The sequence below is a fragment of the Epinephelus moara genome, chromosome 4, assembly GCF_006386435.1.
Source record: "Epinephelus moara isolate mb chromosome 4, YSFRI_EMoa_1.0, whole genome shotgun sequence".
Taxonomy (NCBI): Eukaryota; Metazoa; Chordata; class Actinopteri; order Perciformes; family Serranidae; genus Epinephelus; species Epinephelus moara.
The window spans coordinates 18553205-18571147 of record NC_065509.1 but is presented as its reverse complement, the minus strand read 5'-3'; the positions used below and the strand labels follow the sequence as shown (position 1 = coordinate 18571147).

The 17943-nt window shown below is 42.2% G+C and overlaps 1 protein-coding gene across 5 annotated transcripts; it reads left to right on the top strand.

Annotated features, from left to right (window-relative positions):
• The first annotated feature begins 3968 nt into the window (after window positions 1–3968).
• zgc:66447 (SLAIN motif-containing protein-like) lies at window positions 3969–17924 on the top strand. Of its 5 annotated transcripts, none has more exons than XM_050041728.1 (9): window positions 3969–4244; window positions 4779–5449; window positions 9229–9377; window positions 10611–10733; window positions 14079–14219; window positions 14397–14726; window positions 14873–15013; window positions 16540–16825; window positions 16921–17924. In XM_050041728.1, exons 2-9 carry the CDS (start codon window positions 4788–4790, stop codon window positions 16973–16975), a joined length of 1887 nt encoding a protein of 628 aa, XP_049897685.1. In that variant the 5' UTR covers window positions 3969–4244; window positions 4779–4787; the 3' UTR covers window positions 16976–17924. The 5 variants fall into 5 exon arrangements, with proteins under 5 accessions (XP_049897685.1, XP_049897688.1, XP_049897684.1 ...); XM_050041727.1 differs by having other exon boundaries at window positions 3970–4244; window positions 14870–15013; XM_050041729.1 differs by having other exon boundaries at window positions 3971–4244; window positions 9229–9365; window positions 14870–15013.
• Window positions 17925–17943: the final 19 nt, after the last annotated feature.

Here is a 17943-nt window from a genome sequence, read left to right as displayed (position 1 = left end):
TGAGTAGAGAAAGGTCTCAAATCGAAGCCTGTTGCAATGTCCAGGTTCCTCTTATAAAAATAAAACTGTGATCTTTTCTCATGAACATGCATATTCGCATATAGCCTGTTTGCCTTCAGTTCTGAGTGGTTGAGTGAATCCTATTCACCCAGTCAAAACCTCCTCCTAAAGTTACAACAGGTCTAAGCCTGTTAAAGAGAAGGGCGTGGATCTGCTGTATGTGTTACACATTCCACAATGCCAACATGACATATGGTTAGAAAAGTGAGTTTTACTTTAGTTTGCGTAGGCAGGGCTGCCACATTTGCTACTTTTTAAAATGCATGTTAACGTATAGCAAAGTGCTCACATGAATCTTGTGTCTTTGCTGTATAAATGTGCTTCATGAGTAACACATTGAGGAAGGAGAAATGCATCACATGGAGTTTTCTCATACCCTGTAGCACTGGCTGTGTTTTTCCACAACATGCCTGTTGAAACATGCTCACACAACAACGTGCAGGTACTCGAATGCAAAGACCTTCAAACCATCTAATTGTCTTTTGTTGGAATTTAGTCATGAAAAATCTGTAAGACTTTTGCGGATTTACAACTTCCCTTCTGTTTTAAGGTAGCCTGTCGGAGATCATGAAAATTAAATTACTTTTCAAATAAATGATAGCTTTCATGAATCTGCAAGTGATGGCATGCAGGCTGTTTTCTTTCACAATGATTTTTGAGGATCAGGCGTGCCTGTGCAGTCTGATGATAAGCCAAAGATTGCAGCACAAGAGGAGAAAGAGTACATGAGGACGACTACATGATAGGAGGAAGAAAATGGATTATGATCATAGTCAGTGTCCTTAAAATCATTCTTGAGCCAAACTGAAAAACCATATGTGATTTATGCTGCAGCAGGGCATTGCTTTTTAACAGCCCCACCTCTATTTATATTTCCTGCGGTTTTTAGTCCGGACATTATCCTTGCATCAACACCATGACATGCATACGATTATTGTCTTGTGCAAAACAAGTTAGACAGGTACTTTTAGCAGCATCACTACTTCCTTTCTTTGCCCGACAAAGTAGACAAATAACCTGCCAGTGTCTCTCCACCTACGCTACAGCACAAAGACAAGGAAGACAAATTCGACTATTGCAAAATACTGCACTGTGAAAGGACTTATCATTTGTCAGTTTTGAATTTGCAGCAGTGGTGTACTCTAATTTATTGTAATAGGTGTACTGTGATTGCTAAGGGGTGGTGGTGCAACCACCCTGATACAATCAGTGCCCTCCCCTCGCAAAAAATATTCAAAAATGATTGGAGGCCTCCAGGTGGTGTTTTTAAACTAGAGTAAGCTTGTTTCCAGTAAATGATTTGCTCCTCAAAATCAATGTACTCTTTCAAATGAAAGCTGTACATTTGACTTTTTAAGGAAAAGGACACAAGCCTATCAGCTAATATATGAACACACAGATACATAACACACTTTTTGTGACTCAAGTTAACTGTACTGGTATTTGTCTGTGCAGAGCAGATAACTGGTAAAATTCAAGGGATACTTTCAACTGGCTTTACAATGTGGGTAAGACTGATAAGACAGCTAGGACATTAACAACACAACCCGATGTTGAAAGAGCAAAGGATTTTTACCGTGCACCAGCAAACAGTAGCACAAACCACCCTGAAATGTTTCTGCTAAAGAGCTCAATGCCTAAAACAATTGTACTTAATACTGCAAGTTTGTACCATCTCACGCCCTCTTGCTTTAGCTGTTTCTTTGCTTCCTACACTTCTGTTTCCCTTCTCATGCACCAGGCTTAACTGCAAGTCAGAGTGATTTCATTCACCAATGGGCTCCACCAACGCAAACACCGATTTAACATGCTGAATCGAACCCCAAAAAAAGTTAGTGCCAATGGTGCGGGACATACTGCAAAAACTAGCTCGACAGATGCTCAATAATGCCCCAACACCAACAGCCAGCTGTTGGCTTGGTGTGTCAGGGCCCTAACAACCAGTAGGCTATATCAGTATGCCATTTCCTAACACTCATATCAACATAGTTTTCAGCTAGGGTACAGAGGCTACTACAAAAGCATAACAGAATTCCTGAAACTGAGTTACGGCTTTCAGTTTTCATGTGTCACCACAAGACTTTCACTGGCCCCATGTGGCCACCTCTATGCAAAACTTGTGTGGGCGCCACTTCCTGTTTTGTCTCCAGGGCCGTGGTTATTGCTAATCAGCTTCACTCCACCCAGCAGTTGAAAAACAAGACACAGGGATGTAATGTTGGTATTTAGGAGCAGCAATATCTATTCATGGACAACCTGAAACCTCCACTCTACACTTACCACTACCTGAGAACTTAACTGCTAATTTTCTCTCTCCTCTAAACGCCAACAGCTGTGTGCTCTGAGCGTAAATCACTCACTTACTCATACACAGTACGCTCTGTGCTCAGTGGGATGGGAATGAGGAAATGCGAGAGAGTTTTTCTACATGTTCTGCAGCGTTTGTTCAGTGTGTTTCCTGGTGTTATAACCAGGGTTGTTAGAGTGGGTGGACAAAAGTGGGAGTGATCACCTAAGGCCCTGGTGGGAGGGGGATCCTGGAAAAGCCTGGAATGAAAAGTTTGGTTTTGTTTGCAAGGCTTTATTTTTAAGTAATTAGTGCCAGTACTAGTAAATCAAAATTGGCTGAATATATTGGTTCAAAGACTGAACTTTGTAGAAAAAATAGTGGAAGCTCTCTGATCTCTAAACACAGCTAGAGCCGAGTATGTGACTGCTTATGCTGCTGGAGCTGTCATGTTGTCCCCTAAGAAAGCGAAATCAGGGTTCCAAAAAAGAAAAGAAAGCAAAGGGAAAGAAAGCAAACTGACTTTGTGAGAGAGGCATGGATCAAGAAAGAAAGGGAGGGGCCCACAGAGGCTCCTTCTGCATAGGGCCCAGAGTACAGTGCTATGCTCCTGGTTATAACACAAATTGTATAGTTTGTGATTTCCTTTCCTCTTTCTTTGTGGGAGTTAAAGGGTTAACTAAATCATAACACTTTCTCAGTCACCTTAAGTTGTATCTAGGATCTATTTTCAGTTTTATTTGCCAACCTCTTCTGTCTCTATTCCAGTACAATGGCATCAGTAAAATAATAATTGTGATACTGAAAGCATGGCAAAGTTCCATTTCAACTCTTTTTTCCGGATGTTGTGTGTTCAGAGTGTATATGCTCCATGTTTCTTGTTACTTGGTTGTTCTAAAAAACAATGAAAATATCTGAATGATTAAAAAAAAAACAACTACTTTTTCCCTTGAGACACCAAACCCTTGGCCCTAATTCTTTCTTTTTGTATACTGTATCAAGGCCTATCTATTAAAGAATGAGGAATAACAGCCATTCCCCATTTTCAGTCATTGCAGATAACATAGTTATTGACTTTCTTCCTTTAAATACAGCTGTGCTTACAATGATAGAAATATTATGATTCTAAAATATGAAAATATAAAGGTTGGTGTCCAACTGAAGGACAATAAAGCAGAGTTTGGGATGTCCCCATGTATTTTATTGACAAATGTCAATAAAAAAAACTAACTAACTAGATAATTCTATACTCTAAACATGTAAAATGCTGTAAAATTGGAAAGGCCCTATGTGTTTCTAAATATTTGTGCACCTTAATTCCTGAATGACCACTTTTTTGTCTGTCATTATTATTTATTTCTGTCTTGCAGTTATATCAATACTGTAATCTGTGTTTAAATGTCATATGACGTGCCTTTTTTTGACAGTAAATTAAATGTTAACAAGGGGGAACTTTTAAAACAGCTGTGTGACACTATTGTGTAAAGAGCGACACCCCATGGCCACAATAAAGATTGCAAAGGGATGGTGGTGCAGTACCACATCTGGCCCATTGGGGGCGCCAAATAACAGAGAACCCCCAAAGGGGGAGGGGCTAGCGCTGCTGCAGGTCTGTTCACTGTGGCTAACTAAAGTCCATCAACAAGCTAGTTAGCAGTCAGCGATATGATGAACGCTATCGGTGAACCCTTAGCAACAACAAAACATGGACTAGCTCTGTGATATTTATCCCGGTGTTAAGACAATCACTACCTTCGCCGAGGACCATTTGAGGTGGTTGTAATTAGCGGCTTCATTCATGCGGTCGCTGGTGCACAGAGGAGTTTGAGCTCCGAGTGGCGGGCAAGCTCAGTCATCAGCTCGCTGGGACAACTGGGGCAACACGGCTCTCTCACCGGTACGGTTGTTTTGCTGTTAGCATGCTAGCCGAGCTAACGTTGACTAGAGTGCTCAAATATACACGTATGGATAGGTGTATTTCATTAAAACTGCTGTGGTTTCGTAGCTTAAAGGTGGATGTAATTGTGTACATCAACGTGTCGTCGCGAGCTCATTGCAACGGTAATTGCAGTTGCTGAGTTAGCAACGTTACGACGAGGAAAAAAGTGGTCGGCGTCATGTAAATACAAGTGATGTTAACCTAGCTAGGTAATGTGCTAGCAGCCCATTGCTACCAGAGCTACTTTATGTGACTACGACCACAGGTTTTGTGAGTTTGAAGTAGCTAGAGGTTATTTTTACTGCTCAAATATATGTTTTGCTTTAGTTACCATGTGTTAAGTTACTGTTGTATTGCTGCAAGATAGTGCCCATTCACTTGTGTTGTAGTCAGCAACATAACGTGGGCTTGCATGTAGAGCTAGTGCGTTGATGTGTACTCTGCTGTGTGTTGTCATCATGTAAGTTATGCTATTACTCTTCTTCCCAATAGAGCAGGAGCATGGTGGTCCCGGACAGTGCCAGCGTGGTCCCCCAGGCTGACAATGGCAGTCCCGCAGGCCTCATGGAGAGCTCCAAGTCCGGGTGCAAGGAGGAGGAAGATGGGGGTCAGGACCTGGCAGGGGTGGAGCTGGAGGAGGTCCGAAAGCTGCAGGAGCTTGTCCGTAGGTTGGAGGTCCAGAATGAGACCCTGCGCAACAGAGGCAGCAAGACCATCATCCACAGAGGAGCCAGCAGTAACAGCAACCTCACAGCCGCTGACAATATCAACGAGAGGCTGACTTGTGAGAAGGTGAACATCTCCCACCTCAGACTGGAGCACAGTGGCAAGCTGGGCAGCACAGACTTTGAGCTGTCACCCCCTCAGGACAGCAGTAGCGGCGAAGACATGTCCCCTCTGCCCGTGGCCAACAGGTTGGAGGAAGATGATGAAGAAGAGGAGGAGGTAGAAGAGGAGGACCAGGGCCCTTGTGGGGGCTTTCTCACCTTGACCTGCAGCAACGGAGCGGGACAGTCCCAGACGCCAGAGAGCCCCTCTCAGGGAAGTTATGAGTCAGAGACACTTGCAGAGAGCGACTCAGGGGTGGACCAAACTGCACTGGATGAGGTGGATGTCCTAGATTTGGAGGATGAGTGTGCAGAAGTAGAGGACGAGGACAGTTGGTATGTTTTATTATCTGCACTGCCTGTCTCTGATTTTCAGTTATGCTTTGATAGCATCCATTTATCCCACATGTCGGGGTTATTCAACCTATATTTTATGTGCTGCAACCAGACATTTGCAGATGTGAGAGAGATAACAAGTAATATGTCGCAGTGCATAAAAGTTGCCTTCAGGGGATGTTGAGTTCTGGCAGCACAGGCCACAGCGATGCTACACTTTGAGTTTGCATGTTGTGTTTGCCTGTGTATAGGTAGAGTAGCCCCTTCAGCCAGATGAGTCACTTGTGCTGTTTTTATTTTGACCTCTGATTTTAAAGTGTGTTACTCCCCCACAGGAAGCGACTGTGTGCTGTACTCTAGCATTAGATTTTATGGATTTAAAATTAGACTTAATGCTTTGCCAAGACAGAAACTGCATTTTTATTTTGCTCATCCACAAAGTCAAGAGGAGTCTTGTTATATGTGGCAAAAAATTTTTTATCATCAACTCAGATTTTTTTACTGTAGTTAGATGGAAATGATAAGGTGTAGTGATGGAGAAGGAGGGACAACGAGGCGGTAAAAGAAAGGGCAGCCAGCTGGATTGAATGCATTCGGACACAGTTAACATGAACACAAAAGCGAGAGGCTGTTTATTGTCTTTTAAACTTGACTCCTAGCTCTCTGACCAAGGTAAACAGCAGGCGTTTGCAACCTGTTTGACAGGTTATGATGAGCACAAAGCATAGGTTTGTTTGCGCCCATCTAAATTAAACATGAATGAAAATGCTACATACGCCAGAAGTGTTCTGATAAACTCTTTCAAGGACAGAAGCTGTTTCAGCAGTTGTTTCAATAATGATTTTTTTCAAATCTGCATTCACTAAGCCGTGTTATACAATGTACTAAAGATCAACTCAGCTATATCTGCATTAGTTAATTCCTGAATGCAGGTCAGGCTGAAGCTCAGAAAAATCCAGTTTGTATTTTAGACAGGATGAACTTTGCTCATTTCCTCTAATTTAACTGGCAGAATGTAATTACTCAAAACAACCAGTAATAGACGGTTAATTAGTGATAATCCATGTTCATTTCATGCCAGAGTTTAGTCTAGACGTGTTTGTTTATGCGGTGCACGCTGCATTGCCTAAAACAGATACCATATTGTGTTCCCGATGGCTACTTGAGCAGCTTAACGGCCAGACCATTCACGACTTATTTTCAGTTTCACATCATTAGCCATACCATATGTGCTTTGTGAGGTTATCATAGCCAAAACATCCAGTAATCCTAACGGCGACATAATCTGATCTGCTCTGGGCTGGATGCTGCCACACGGCTAAACTGCTTTGGGTGGGATTGCACAGCATGTGATCTGAGGGCCCCCCTGTGTGACCAGAGCGCAACACGGACACAAACACTGGCGCTGAGAGCAACGGCAGGATCGCTTGTTGTGGGTTTTTGATTCATAGGCTCAAACCTGCACAAATAGATTGCCAGTGGGCACAGTATTCACAGTACACTGTAAATAGTACTTCCCAGACTTGATTAGACTGGACAGGCAATGTTTCAACCCCATCAGGTCAATTCAACATGGCCATGTGAGTGTCACTGTTGTCCTTAAATTGTGGTCATCTACCTCGAGGATTTTTTAAGGCCAGCTTTAAAGCTGTATTTATTATATTGACATTCAAATTCTAAACCAACATGCGAATGCTGCTCGGCTAAAAATATTTTTTTGCATGTCTGCTCATTCTGTTAAAACCCAGTATTTCTGCATGGTTGCAGATTAAGATTAGACTGCACTGATATTATTAGTATTATACTATTTGCAGAATTAGATTCCAGTGGTGGCTGCGCAGGATTGTTTCTGATGCATGTGATCCAAACATTTCCAATAACCAGAGCGTTGTTAAGTCAAAATTAAGATTTATTTATTCAGAAATTCATTACATGTTTCTACCAAATGAAATATTCTGCATCAGTCCATATTTGTTGGTGTTCAGCCTTTAAAGAACAACACTGTGGTTAAAAAAACTATTTGCTGTCACACACCTTTATTAACAGAGCGGCCTAGCAGCAAACTAACAGCACAATAAATTACATTTATTAAAGAAAGTAGATTTGATTTAAAAGAACTTCTCATTGAACCCAATGAATCACTTTACTCAAATGAGTAAAAAACTTTAGACTTTTTAAGGGCTATGATATCTAAAACATGTCAATGGGATTTTGAAGCTTCATTCGAAAACCTCAATAGAAACCTAAATGTAAAAATTGACATTCAGTACAACTCTATTACTTATGGATAATTTCTTGGTAAACTCTTAAGCTGAGCAAAATGGTGTCTTGAGCCTATAAGAGTTCAGTTCACACACAGACCTAAACGTCAGACTTTCTAATTTACACTCTTCACACTGACACACTCGAGCAGAATAAACCTTCTTTTGCAGTGGATGTTTGTGTGTCGGCAGAAGTTATCCAACCTGTGTCTGTGATGAAGGAGAGTATGTGTTTTTAAAATAGCTATAACATTACCAAATGTTTCCTTTAAAATAATTATAGAATTACTATCGAAGTACACAGATGCTGCTCTCCTTAGCTCAGATTTACTTAAATATCATTGTAGCGCTTAGTGGGTTACACCAATTCTGCTCTGTGTTGTTTTTTGGTTCAGCAGTTTTGCTTATGAAACTGCATTTGCTGACCTGTATCTTGCATGAATGGCAACAACCAGGTGTCATCCTGAGACCAAAACTCAGGATCAAAAGCAGGCAGAACATGCGTCATTATTCCACATCAAACGCAAGGATTGTGTGATAGAAGTAGCTCCCACCCCCCGCACACACACTGAGAGAGGAGCTGTGCTCTCTGGCAGGATGTGTGACCTGAATATTGCTCTCTGTATTGTTGCTCATTCCACTGGGAAATGAGTCCTTTTGTGTTTGCCCAATGGGAAGATGATTTGTAGTTGATTGGTCCAGAACCAGTCAGTCCGGGTCTTTTGTGTATCCAACTCAAAGGATTGGCCCATGTGACCGCCGGTTCAAAGCCTGTGGTGAACTAATGGCTGTTTGCTCCCACTGGGGCAACACTGGACACATCTCAGAGGAGGCATCGGAAACAAACCGAGTCAAGTGTTGCTTTCAGATATTGACATTATGTGGCTGTATAAAAACTGCCATGGCCGGCCATTCGTTCATAGATGTGATAGTTTCTGCCATTGGAAGTCATATACAGCTGTTTCTAGATATAACACTAAATTTGAAATGTGATTTCAGATGTGTCCTCCTGACTGTGGATGTAGTCTTGAGTTCGACATATTAGGCAGATGTTGAATGTGTATTTATCTCAGCACTCATGTTTGAGAACCAGGCTGGAGCTGGATGATCAAGTATTTGCTCACTCCCAGTTTAATGTGATGCTGCTTCACAGTGTCCTGTTGCCAGAAAATGATTCAGTGGTTGGGCGTTAATTCTACCTGTGCTCAGTCGCGGCTGTTTAGTACAGTGTGAAAAACATTCTTACTGTGCGTGGCGTGCTCAACGCTATTAAGTGCGTATCTCACAGCCCAGCAGTTCACACTAATCTCCAGCTTGTTTTTATTCAAATCTTTTGCTCGGTAGTTACAGGCACTTTTGACAAGTGTGTTTAATGTAGGCTTACTTTCCAGCCCTGAACTGCCTCATCCCTACCTTCTATTCCACATCTCTATTCTCCCACTCCTCTTTGCTTCATGTCGTTGCTCAAATTTCCCTTGATAATACTTTGTTTTCATCTTGTCTGCCTCTTCTCTACAGGTTGTACGTGTCTCCGAAAAAGCAAGTAGCAGATCAAGGCCCAGAGTCTCCGTTGAAGTGGTGTCGGCAGGCTCTTGACCACCGCAGCCCAGAGACAGAGATTGCTTGTCGGACCCTGATCAGCCGCTTGGACCAGAGTATGCCAACACGTACATATATTTTTTGCATTAAACCCTTTGAAATATTTGAACCAAACTGTATTTTAATAATTCTGTATGTAAGTCTCAAGATTAACAGTTTTTCAGTTCATCACAAACACTAAGAAACAACAGCTTCCATTATAAATAAGAAACACATTTTTGTATCTGAAGGTCTTTGAGTCACATGTTGCTGCCTTTGAGGTGGTTGGCCTAAATCAAGATTAAGGCACGTACAGTAATTCAGCACTTGAAAACAGTCTTACCTCCCTCTGTGAATGTGCTGCTCTCTTATTTACTGCTCACCTCAATTGTGCATGTGCGTTTTAGTCGTATGACAAAGCCCGAGCACTCACAGTCAATGTGTACATGGTGTGTACGTCTGTACGTGTGGACAGAAGTTTGTGTCTGATCCAACAGATCCCATGTATTATTTACCCCGCTCGCAGCTCCTGCTTCCTGCACACCGCAGAACCTGAACAACAGAGCTATTCACACCAGGGTTGAATGACTACATGAAGTCATGGGCTAGGTTGGATTACCTTCCCCCCCGGGTCAGCTCTCCTTTTAAAACGGCAGCGCTGGGCCATGAAAGTGCCTGTTGGTGTAGAGAGGATAGGGTTGGCAGTGAAGTTTGGTTTGAATGAGTTTAAAAATAGATGTCATTAAAACTGAACACTGTTTTTATTAATTGCAGTATGTACGCAAATAATGCAGCGGTTTGTTCTCAGAGCTCTTGTGTGAAATTAGTTACACCTACACGTGACCATCAAACTGTCTACACTGTGTTTATCACTGTGGTTAAAGCAGGACGCCATAAAATCAGTCTGCATTTATCAATAAATTAATACGAGTAATGCTTAGAATATCTGTTTTCCACGGCAGCTTCGCACTGCATGAAAAGCGTCTCCTTCAGTTTGTTAAATTCCTGCAGCCTCCTGATCAACATATAAATCTGCAGCCTCTTATCGTAGGTGTTTGGCACCAGAGCACGGAGCCATTTTGTACACATAGACTAGTCATAGTCTGTATTCTTTCTGTTTATGCAGGAGGCACTGGATTACCCAAGCTCATTAATTCTGTGCATCACAGCCTCCTTTCTATATCTTTATCTTTTATGTTCATGTTTTATTTTTTGAATGCACTACAAAGCAAATGCTGTCACATTTCCTTTATTTCAGCCGCTTAAAGTGAGTATATTCCTCTCTGGGAGTGTCTAATCCCTCTTCTCCTGTTCCCTCGCAGCGTCTCGATGGAGGAACATGTACAGTAGCCCATCAGCAGAGGCAGGCTCGGCAGGCTCAGGCCTGATCTCTCCTGGGTACCACAAATCAACTAACAAATCCCTACTAACCTGTGGCAGCTCAGGTATGGCATGACATTAACACACCGTGCTCCTCATTTTCTGCTCAACACATCAGTGGGGATTGACGTCACTTATTGTAAGGATGTAGGTCAGTTGATATGCGTGTGCACTAATGCATCAACAGTCTGTCCCCTCGGGATCTGAGTGGTAATTTTTAAAGACTATTCTTGCATTTTTGCATGTTTTACTGTGTGTCACATATACTGCACATTACTATTAACCATTTATAAGAACATGCCTCAAGTTTTCCAGATTGATTTTCTACCTCCACCAGGCGACCATTGTTTACTATTCATTTTATTACTGTATTAAATTTAACAAAGAAGTCAAACTTTTTTAGAAAGACAGTCCACCACATTGAACGTTACGTAAGGTGTCATTGTGAAAAGGTCTAATATCACAGACTTAGTTGTTCTCTGTTGAACAGCAGTGAATTCAGAGCTACCTGTCTAAATAAAGAGAATACAGACGTCATAAAAGCTAAATATGTATTTTGAAGTTTCGTGCTGTTAGTCAGCCAACTAGGGCTGCAACCAACAATTATTTTCATCATCAATTAATCTGCCGATTATGGTCTTGTTTAACTGATGAATCATTTTGTCAATAAATGTCAGACAATAGTGAAACATGCCATGTCTAATGGTGCGTTCCATTAGCAATAGGAAGTTGGACATTTGAAAATATCAACTGGAACGCCCCCGAAATCAGATTTCCGACTCGGAAAGTTGGAGAAACGTCACCAAAGCCTACCTAAAAATCCAATATGACTGCTCCGTGCATCAACAGTAGTGAAAACTGCAGTGTTTATTTGCACTTCTGTCCTATTTGTGTCCCATTAAAACAGTCGCATACACAGTGTTGTCCAACCTCTATTTGTGGAGATGTTGCTCTGGTGTTTGTACGCACAAAATACAGGGCAAGGTGTCGTTACCTACTGGTGTTGCTAACAAAGGCTAACCTGGCTTGACAACACCTTGGTTTTCCAACTTGGGTGTGACACTATTCCAAACTGCGACTTCAGACTTCGAGGTAAATGGATCGCAGGATAATTTCGTGGAGCCCACGGTGACGCCTTTAAATGGTATGGTTTACTCGACCAGTAGTCAAAAAATCCAAAGCTATTCAGTTTATTGTCATACATGACAAAGAAAATCATCATATTCTCACATTTAAGAAGCACGAAACCAGCAAATATTTGACTTTTTTGCTTAAGAAAATGACTAAAATTATTACAATGAACAAAATACTTGCTGATTATTTTTCTTTTAATTGACTGACCATGTAATTGAATAATCATTGCAGCTCTACAGCTAGCCCAAAGTCCGCCTAATACATGATTGCATCACAAAGATCTTTTCCATCCCTCCAGTCTCGTTCAGTTACATCACAGTGACCACATTATTATCATTATGTGATTGTTATTCAAAATAAAAACAAACATAATCTTCTCTGTGATTAATTGTCATTATCAAGCATGTTAGCTTCTCCTGAGCTGTTGTATTGAAATGAATGGAAAACAGTGTGCGCCTGGCAGATAGGAAAACACACCTGTAACACTTTGGAAGGTGGGCACTGATTACATGAAGTATGTAGTTTGCACTTCAGGGGATAAAAACATATTGGAGGTGTCTGAGCAATGCTAACTTGTGTGAAATGTATAATGCTGGTGATCTTGACTTTGTGGTGACTGTTACAGTTACTTTGCATTCTCGTCTCACAGTATCTGGCACTTCACCGTGCACAGACCAACAAAATGCTGATGTTGTTATGAATACCCTGTAAATAACACATCTTTGCATGAACTTAATGCTTGGCTTGTGGGTGGTGATCCTATCTAATCCCAGACTTTTTACATAACCAAATGCCCCTTGGATGATGATGTCATTTCCCATTTGTCTCGGTGTCAGAGTAAGGCCTGTGTCAGACAGACACGCCTGGCAGGGGAACTTTGCATACAGCTTTTCTGGGCATCATCAGCAGACAGTCACCTCTAGATTAACACAGCTGGACAAGTGAAGTCGGGGTCGAGAGACAATCCAAATGTGATTGTCAAACACAGATTTGTCTACATTCACACCTTAAATTCTTGAATATTGGCCAGGTCTGTCTCGTGAATATAAAACCTAAATCTAAATTTGTCCCGGTACAGGCAGTGGGAAGGGTTGGATGCTGAAATCGGTACTTTTGAGGGTACTGACCAAATGAGTCTGGGTGAGAATGTCGCGTAGCTCTGTGGCAGCTCTGTCGGCTTCCCAGCAAACCTAAAATTTCTTGCAGCACTGATGTGCCACAATAATTTTGGTGTCTGGTCTATTTTCTTTTCTATATTATTTTAGTAATAGCCTAGTATCACTGCTAGATGAGCAGACACACACAGTCATTCACAAGCAGACAGAGACAGAACATTAGCTCTATGTGTGATGAGAAAAGAGCAGAGAAGCAGAATTTCTTTTTAGTCTACATCATCACTCCTGCAGCTTGTTCGGAAATTAAATTGGTGTTATTAAAGAGAAAATAAAGCTCTGAATAAAGGTACCGGTGTCGTGTTATATGTGAGAGGTATCCAACCTTAGTATTAGCCAAGGCGGGTGAGTTATACTTCGACACCTTTAGCTGATTGTGACAGATTGAGCTGCTTTTCTCCATTATTTTCCCATTTAAAAAAACTTATACTTTTTTCATCAACACTTTGATGTACTGCTCTCCTTAATTACCTGGAGGTGTTAGTACAATTGTATGAACCTGATCAATCAGTCCCTGTCATCTACTGAGAGAGTCTGGCAGATCCTGCTGGCATCAAATCTTTTTTTGATCAATTCAGTTACCACATAGCTGATGGTGAAACATTTATCATACTCACTTTATGGTGTGAAAGGGGCCATTAATCAAGAACGCACCTTTCTTAAGCATCAGATAAAATTTGTCTTTTGGGTTCTTACTCTGTGAGGCAGTCTTGGTTTGAAAGCTAGTTATCATCCCGTGATATGATTGTCCTGTGGCTGTGCAGTGTCAGGCAAAACATGTAACTTTTTATATGTAGGGAATGTCTGTGCAAAAGTTTTGTTTTTGAAAATATCAAACTGATTATTGGGGTGCATTGCCATTGTTCCCTTCTGTCTGGAGAGCCCTGTAGCCTTTACAATACAGGTCCTGGTTTAAAAAATTCCCAATTTGTTTCCCTGGCCTTAATTTGTTGAAACAACTCATGCGGTCATTATTTCAGTATCTGCTTTTCATTGAGAATTTAATTCTTCCCAACATTAGTGCAAACAACTGTGATTAATGTTGTAACCATTTATGTGTGAGATGCAGCTTGTTGTGACAGGTATCCCGCTGTGTTTTTACAGGTGTCACAAGCATGCACTCAGCCCTGAGCTCGCAGTCCTCCATAGACAGTGAGCTCAGCACATCAGATGACTCCATCTCCATGGGCTACAAGCTGCAGGATCTCACCGATGTCCAGATCATGGCTCGCCTCCAGGAAGAGAGTGAGTAGAGGTGTTGTGCACATAGTGCGCTGGACATCACATCATTGTGTTTCCAAATTCTAAAGAGGTGACCTTTGTTTATGAAAGCAGAAGATGCGTCTGTATGTGCATGTGAGTGTATCTGCATGGCTCTCTGTGTACACACTTTCCTTTCTAACTTTATAATTTTGTTGTCAGGTCTGAGGCAGGATTATGCCTCCAGCTCCGCATCTGCATCACGCCGCAGCTCCACAGCCTCTCTGCAGTCCCTGCGCCGGGGCTGCACCTACAGCGATCAGGAATTTGACAGCTACAGCCTGGAGGACGAAGAGGATGAGTTCTGCTCAATGCCCCAGCGACGACATCGCTTCACGCCCTCGCCCTTAGGCTCGCCCCGGTGCCTGTCCCCCTCCACCTCCAACCACGGTCAGGAATACAGCAGCCGACTCGGGGCCCCACGCACAAGAACGCCCAGACGGTCTCTCCAGGGCCCCAGTGCAGAGCTGCTGAAGTTTGCCAAGAGTGAGGGTAGGCTGAAACGAGTAATAACTCAGCATTTATACCCTAGGTCAAGAAGATCTGTGTGATTGTCACAGAGATTCCTTTTGTACCAAAGCTGTGATGCTACACATACTGTTGTTATTAAATGTGTAATGTATGTGTGGTTCCAGAAGAGTTGAGGCACAGCATGCCTAATCTGGCCCCCCGCACCAGCCTACGTTCCCTGGAAGCAGTCAGAAACAGCCGCAGCATGGAGGCTAACCTCCAGAGCTCTGGCAACCGCATGTCCCACCTGACTCACTCCCCCTCCACAGGTAACCCTCCCCTCTTCACCTGCTCAATACCACTCCTCTAATATAATAGCACCTGCATTTTCCTTGCATCATAGTGTCACTTATATCCTCCCACCTTACCTTCTCGAACCTCTGCATGACCACGGGCAGGGTTTGATCGATATTCGGGCAGATATATATATTTTTTTTTTAGTAGATTCTTATTTCACTTATGTCTAGTACAAGGACACACATATGTTGTTATCATTATGGGTTATTCACTGATCTACAGATGGTAGTAATTTGTCAAAAAAAAAGCAGTGAAGACAAAGAACACTGCGAGCAAACAAATGGATGTAATGTAGGTTTATGAAGAAGGACATCTAGTCAACATGCTTGGTAGAGCTTAAAGGTATACTGTGCAGGATTGTCAGTTGCTGTTCGTAAACACTCATGCCAGCGAAAGCGAAAGTAAAAACCAACCCCAGATTCACTCTCATTCGGCGTTTTGCCTCGCTATATTTGTGTTTTTTCAGCACAGTGTCCTTTGGATCCATGCTGCATATGGCCTTGCACCTGGTCGCTACCTTTTTCTAAAACCCCGACCTCACCTGAGCGCTGTGGGGGTTCACGTCCATAAACATCCTGAACACAGTAAATAATTAACAAAAAAGGAAATACAGGCCAGAGGGAAGAGTCTCTGCAGAAACGTTCACAGCCACTGACTTTTTGTGGGTCACAAGATATGACTGAGAGGGATTAGTTGTTAACTGAACCTTTCAATGGGCGCTATTTTGCTGATGTTTGAATGTATATATATTCAAAGATATATTCAAATATTGTTTGAATAAATGTAGATGTACAAAAAATTAAAAGTGCTCTGAAAGCTACTGTCAACGAAAAACTGTCATGTGGACCAACAGATCGCATTTATGTGCACTTTCTACTTTTCACAAACAAATCTCATCCAGTAACGAACAAAAGGAAAAACAAAACAAGGCAACGATATTAAATACATATACAAACAAATGCAAACTTGCTCAGCTCTTGTGTTTTTCACATGTAATAAATTCATAAACAAAAATAAGTATTGGGAAAAATTCAGCTTGTATGTCTTTGAAGGAGGTGAGAAACTGATATTATCCCGCCACAAATCGAATATCGGTCTAATACATCCAAACGGATGTATTGATCTAACCTTGATACTCAAACCCCTAACAAGTCATTACCTATCACAAACTAATATTATATATGGGTCACACTCCTACCTACACCCTACTCCTTCTCTGGACACTCACTTTCCCTGACATACTTTGAGTAATGTCCAGGTCACCCTCCATTTACTCACCTGCTCTGTGATTATTCCACTACTTTCCTCCAAACTCCAGTACTCCCCCCCCCCCCCCCCCTCCAGGCTTTCCTACAACTCCTACATGCCACGAATGGGGTTTGAATTTCAATTACAGCATATTTATCCTTTGTAATATTGATTTGATTTCCCAACTTCCATCTGGATGAAATAGCAGGCTGAGATTCTGTTATGCCTCTGTGCCTTTCTTCCACTCAAGGTATGGCTTGCAGTCGGCTGCGTAGCAATGGCCAGTCGCCTCTCTCGCTGCGGACTCCAGTTAAAGCTGTCACTCCTGTGGGCACCATGGCACCTGGTCGTCAGCCGTCCAGAGGTCTGCCTGTTGTCCAAGGACCACCTGCAGGAGGGGGGCGCAGGGTCCAGTCCCCAGGCTCTGCCAACGGCGGAGGCTACATACCTGGAAGAGCCTCCACCGGTGCAGGGAGGGGTGCTATGGGCCGAGGACAGACATCTACCAGGGGGAAACTTTCACAGCCCCCCAGGAGGTGAGTGTCAATGAAAAGCAGTTATAAATTGAGGAATTTAAAAAAAAAAATGGGATCTTGTGTGAATGAAGACTAACTTTCTGTTTTATCGTCAGGTCTTTGGGCATGACTAAAATGTCAGATGAATCCTGGAAGGATGGCTGTTACTGAGTCTGACTGGTGATGAAGGATGTTCACTGCTGCAACCCTCACCTGACCTCTCCCCGTCGCCTCTCATAGTACAAAGAACACAGCCACTGTGTCCACACGTGTCGTACAACCTCTCGGTCCCCCCCATTTCAGACTGGAGCGCTGGGCTGCACTGGATTCGTAGTCAAGACTCATCTCTTTCCCCTCGCATGAAACATTGTCAACCCACACAAATAGACAAGAAGGCACACATGAACACTCCACTTGTGATATGGACCAACTCTGAGCTTCCAGAAGACTCGTTTGTGTCAATTTTACTTATTTTTCTATGGTAATTGTGAGAAACTGCTGGAATATTAAGGGTCGTATTACTGTTCTGTTGATGTAATTGATATGAAGACAATTTAAATGAATATAATGGTGGTTTGTTCATTTTCTGTGTGACTTCCTACTAGATGAAGGTGCTGAGTGTTGCATGCTGGGTTTCGTTTTTTTTTCTCCCTCATCATCGTGTAACTGCAATATGACAAATCTTCCATGTTTTCCCACAATGATCTGTGTGAATGTTTGATTGGTTCATTGTAAGATTATCTTTAGATTTGTGTTGTATTTGTGTTTTGCTCTTTGCTTACACAGCAATGCAACTCCTGTAAACCACACTGCCCTTATAAATAATACAAAAACGGAAAAATATGGTTTGTGCCAAGGTGCATTTCAGCTGCAACACTCTTTTTAATTCCGGAAGAATCTTGATTCATTAAGGTACTGTAACGGTACTGCATTTTGCAGGCGTTTTTACTGCATATCTAAAAGGTGGTTTTAAGTGTGCTTTTGGATACCACTGTAAAAAAGACAATGTTTATGCACGAAGGCCTTGTGCCTTAGACAGCTATGCACCCTCCTGCAGAGTGCCTCTGACAGTTAGGAGCTGTAATGAAAATGAAAAATAAAGTCTACCCTGAAACTGAAACTACAATTGAAGCATTTCT

Bases quoted from the DNA above. Each gene is read 5' to 3' on its own strand.
- zgc:66447 (XM_050041727.1), top strand. From the start codon at position 4,788: ATGGTGGTCCCGGACAGTGCCAGCGTGGTCCCCCAGGCTGACAATGGC. The intron at 5,450-9,228 runs GTATGTTTTATT...TCTTCTCTACAG, and splicing joins GTAGAGGACGAGGACAGTTG to GTTGTACGTGTCTCCGAAAA. The intron at 14,220-14,396 runs GTGAGTAGAGGT...TTTTGTTGTCAG, and splicing joins GGCTCGCCTCCAGGAAGAGA to GTCTGAGGCAGGATTATGCC.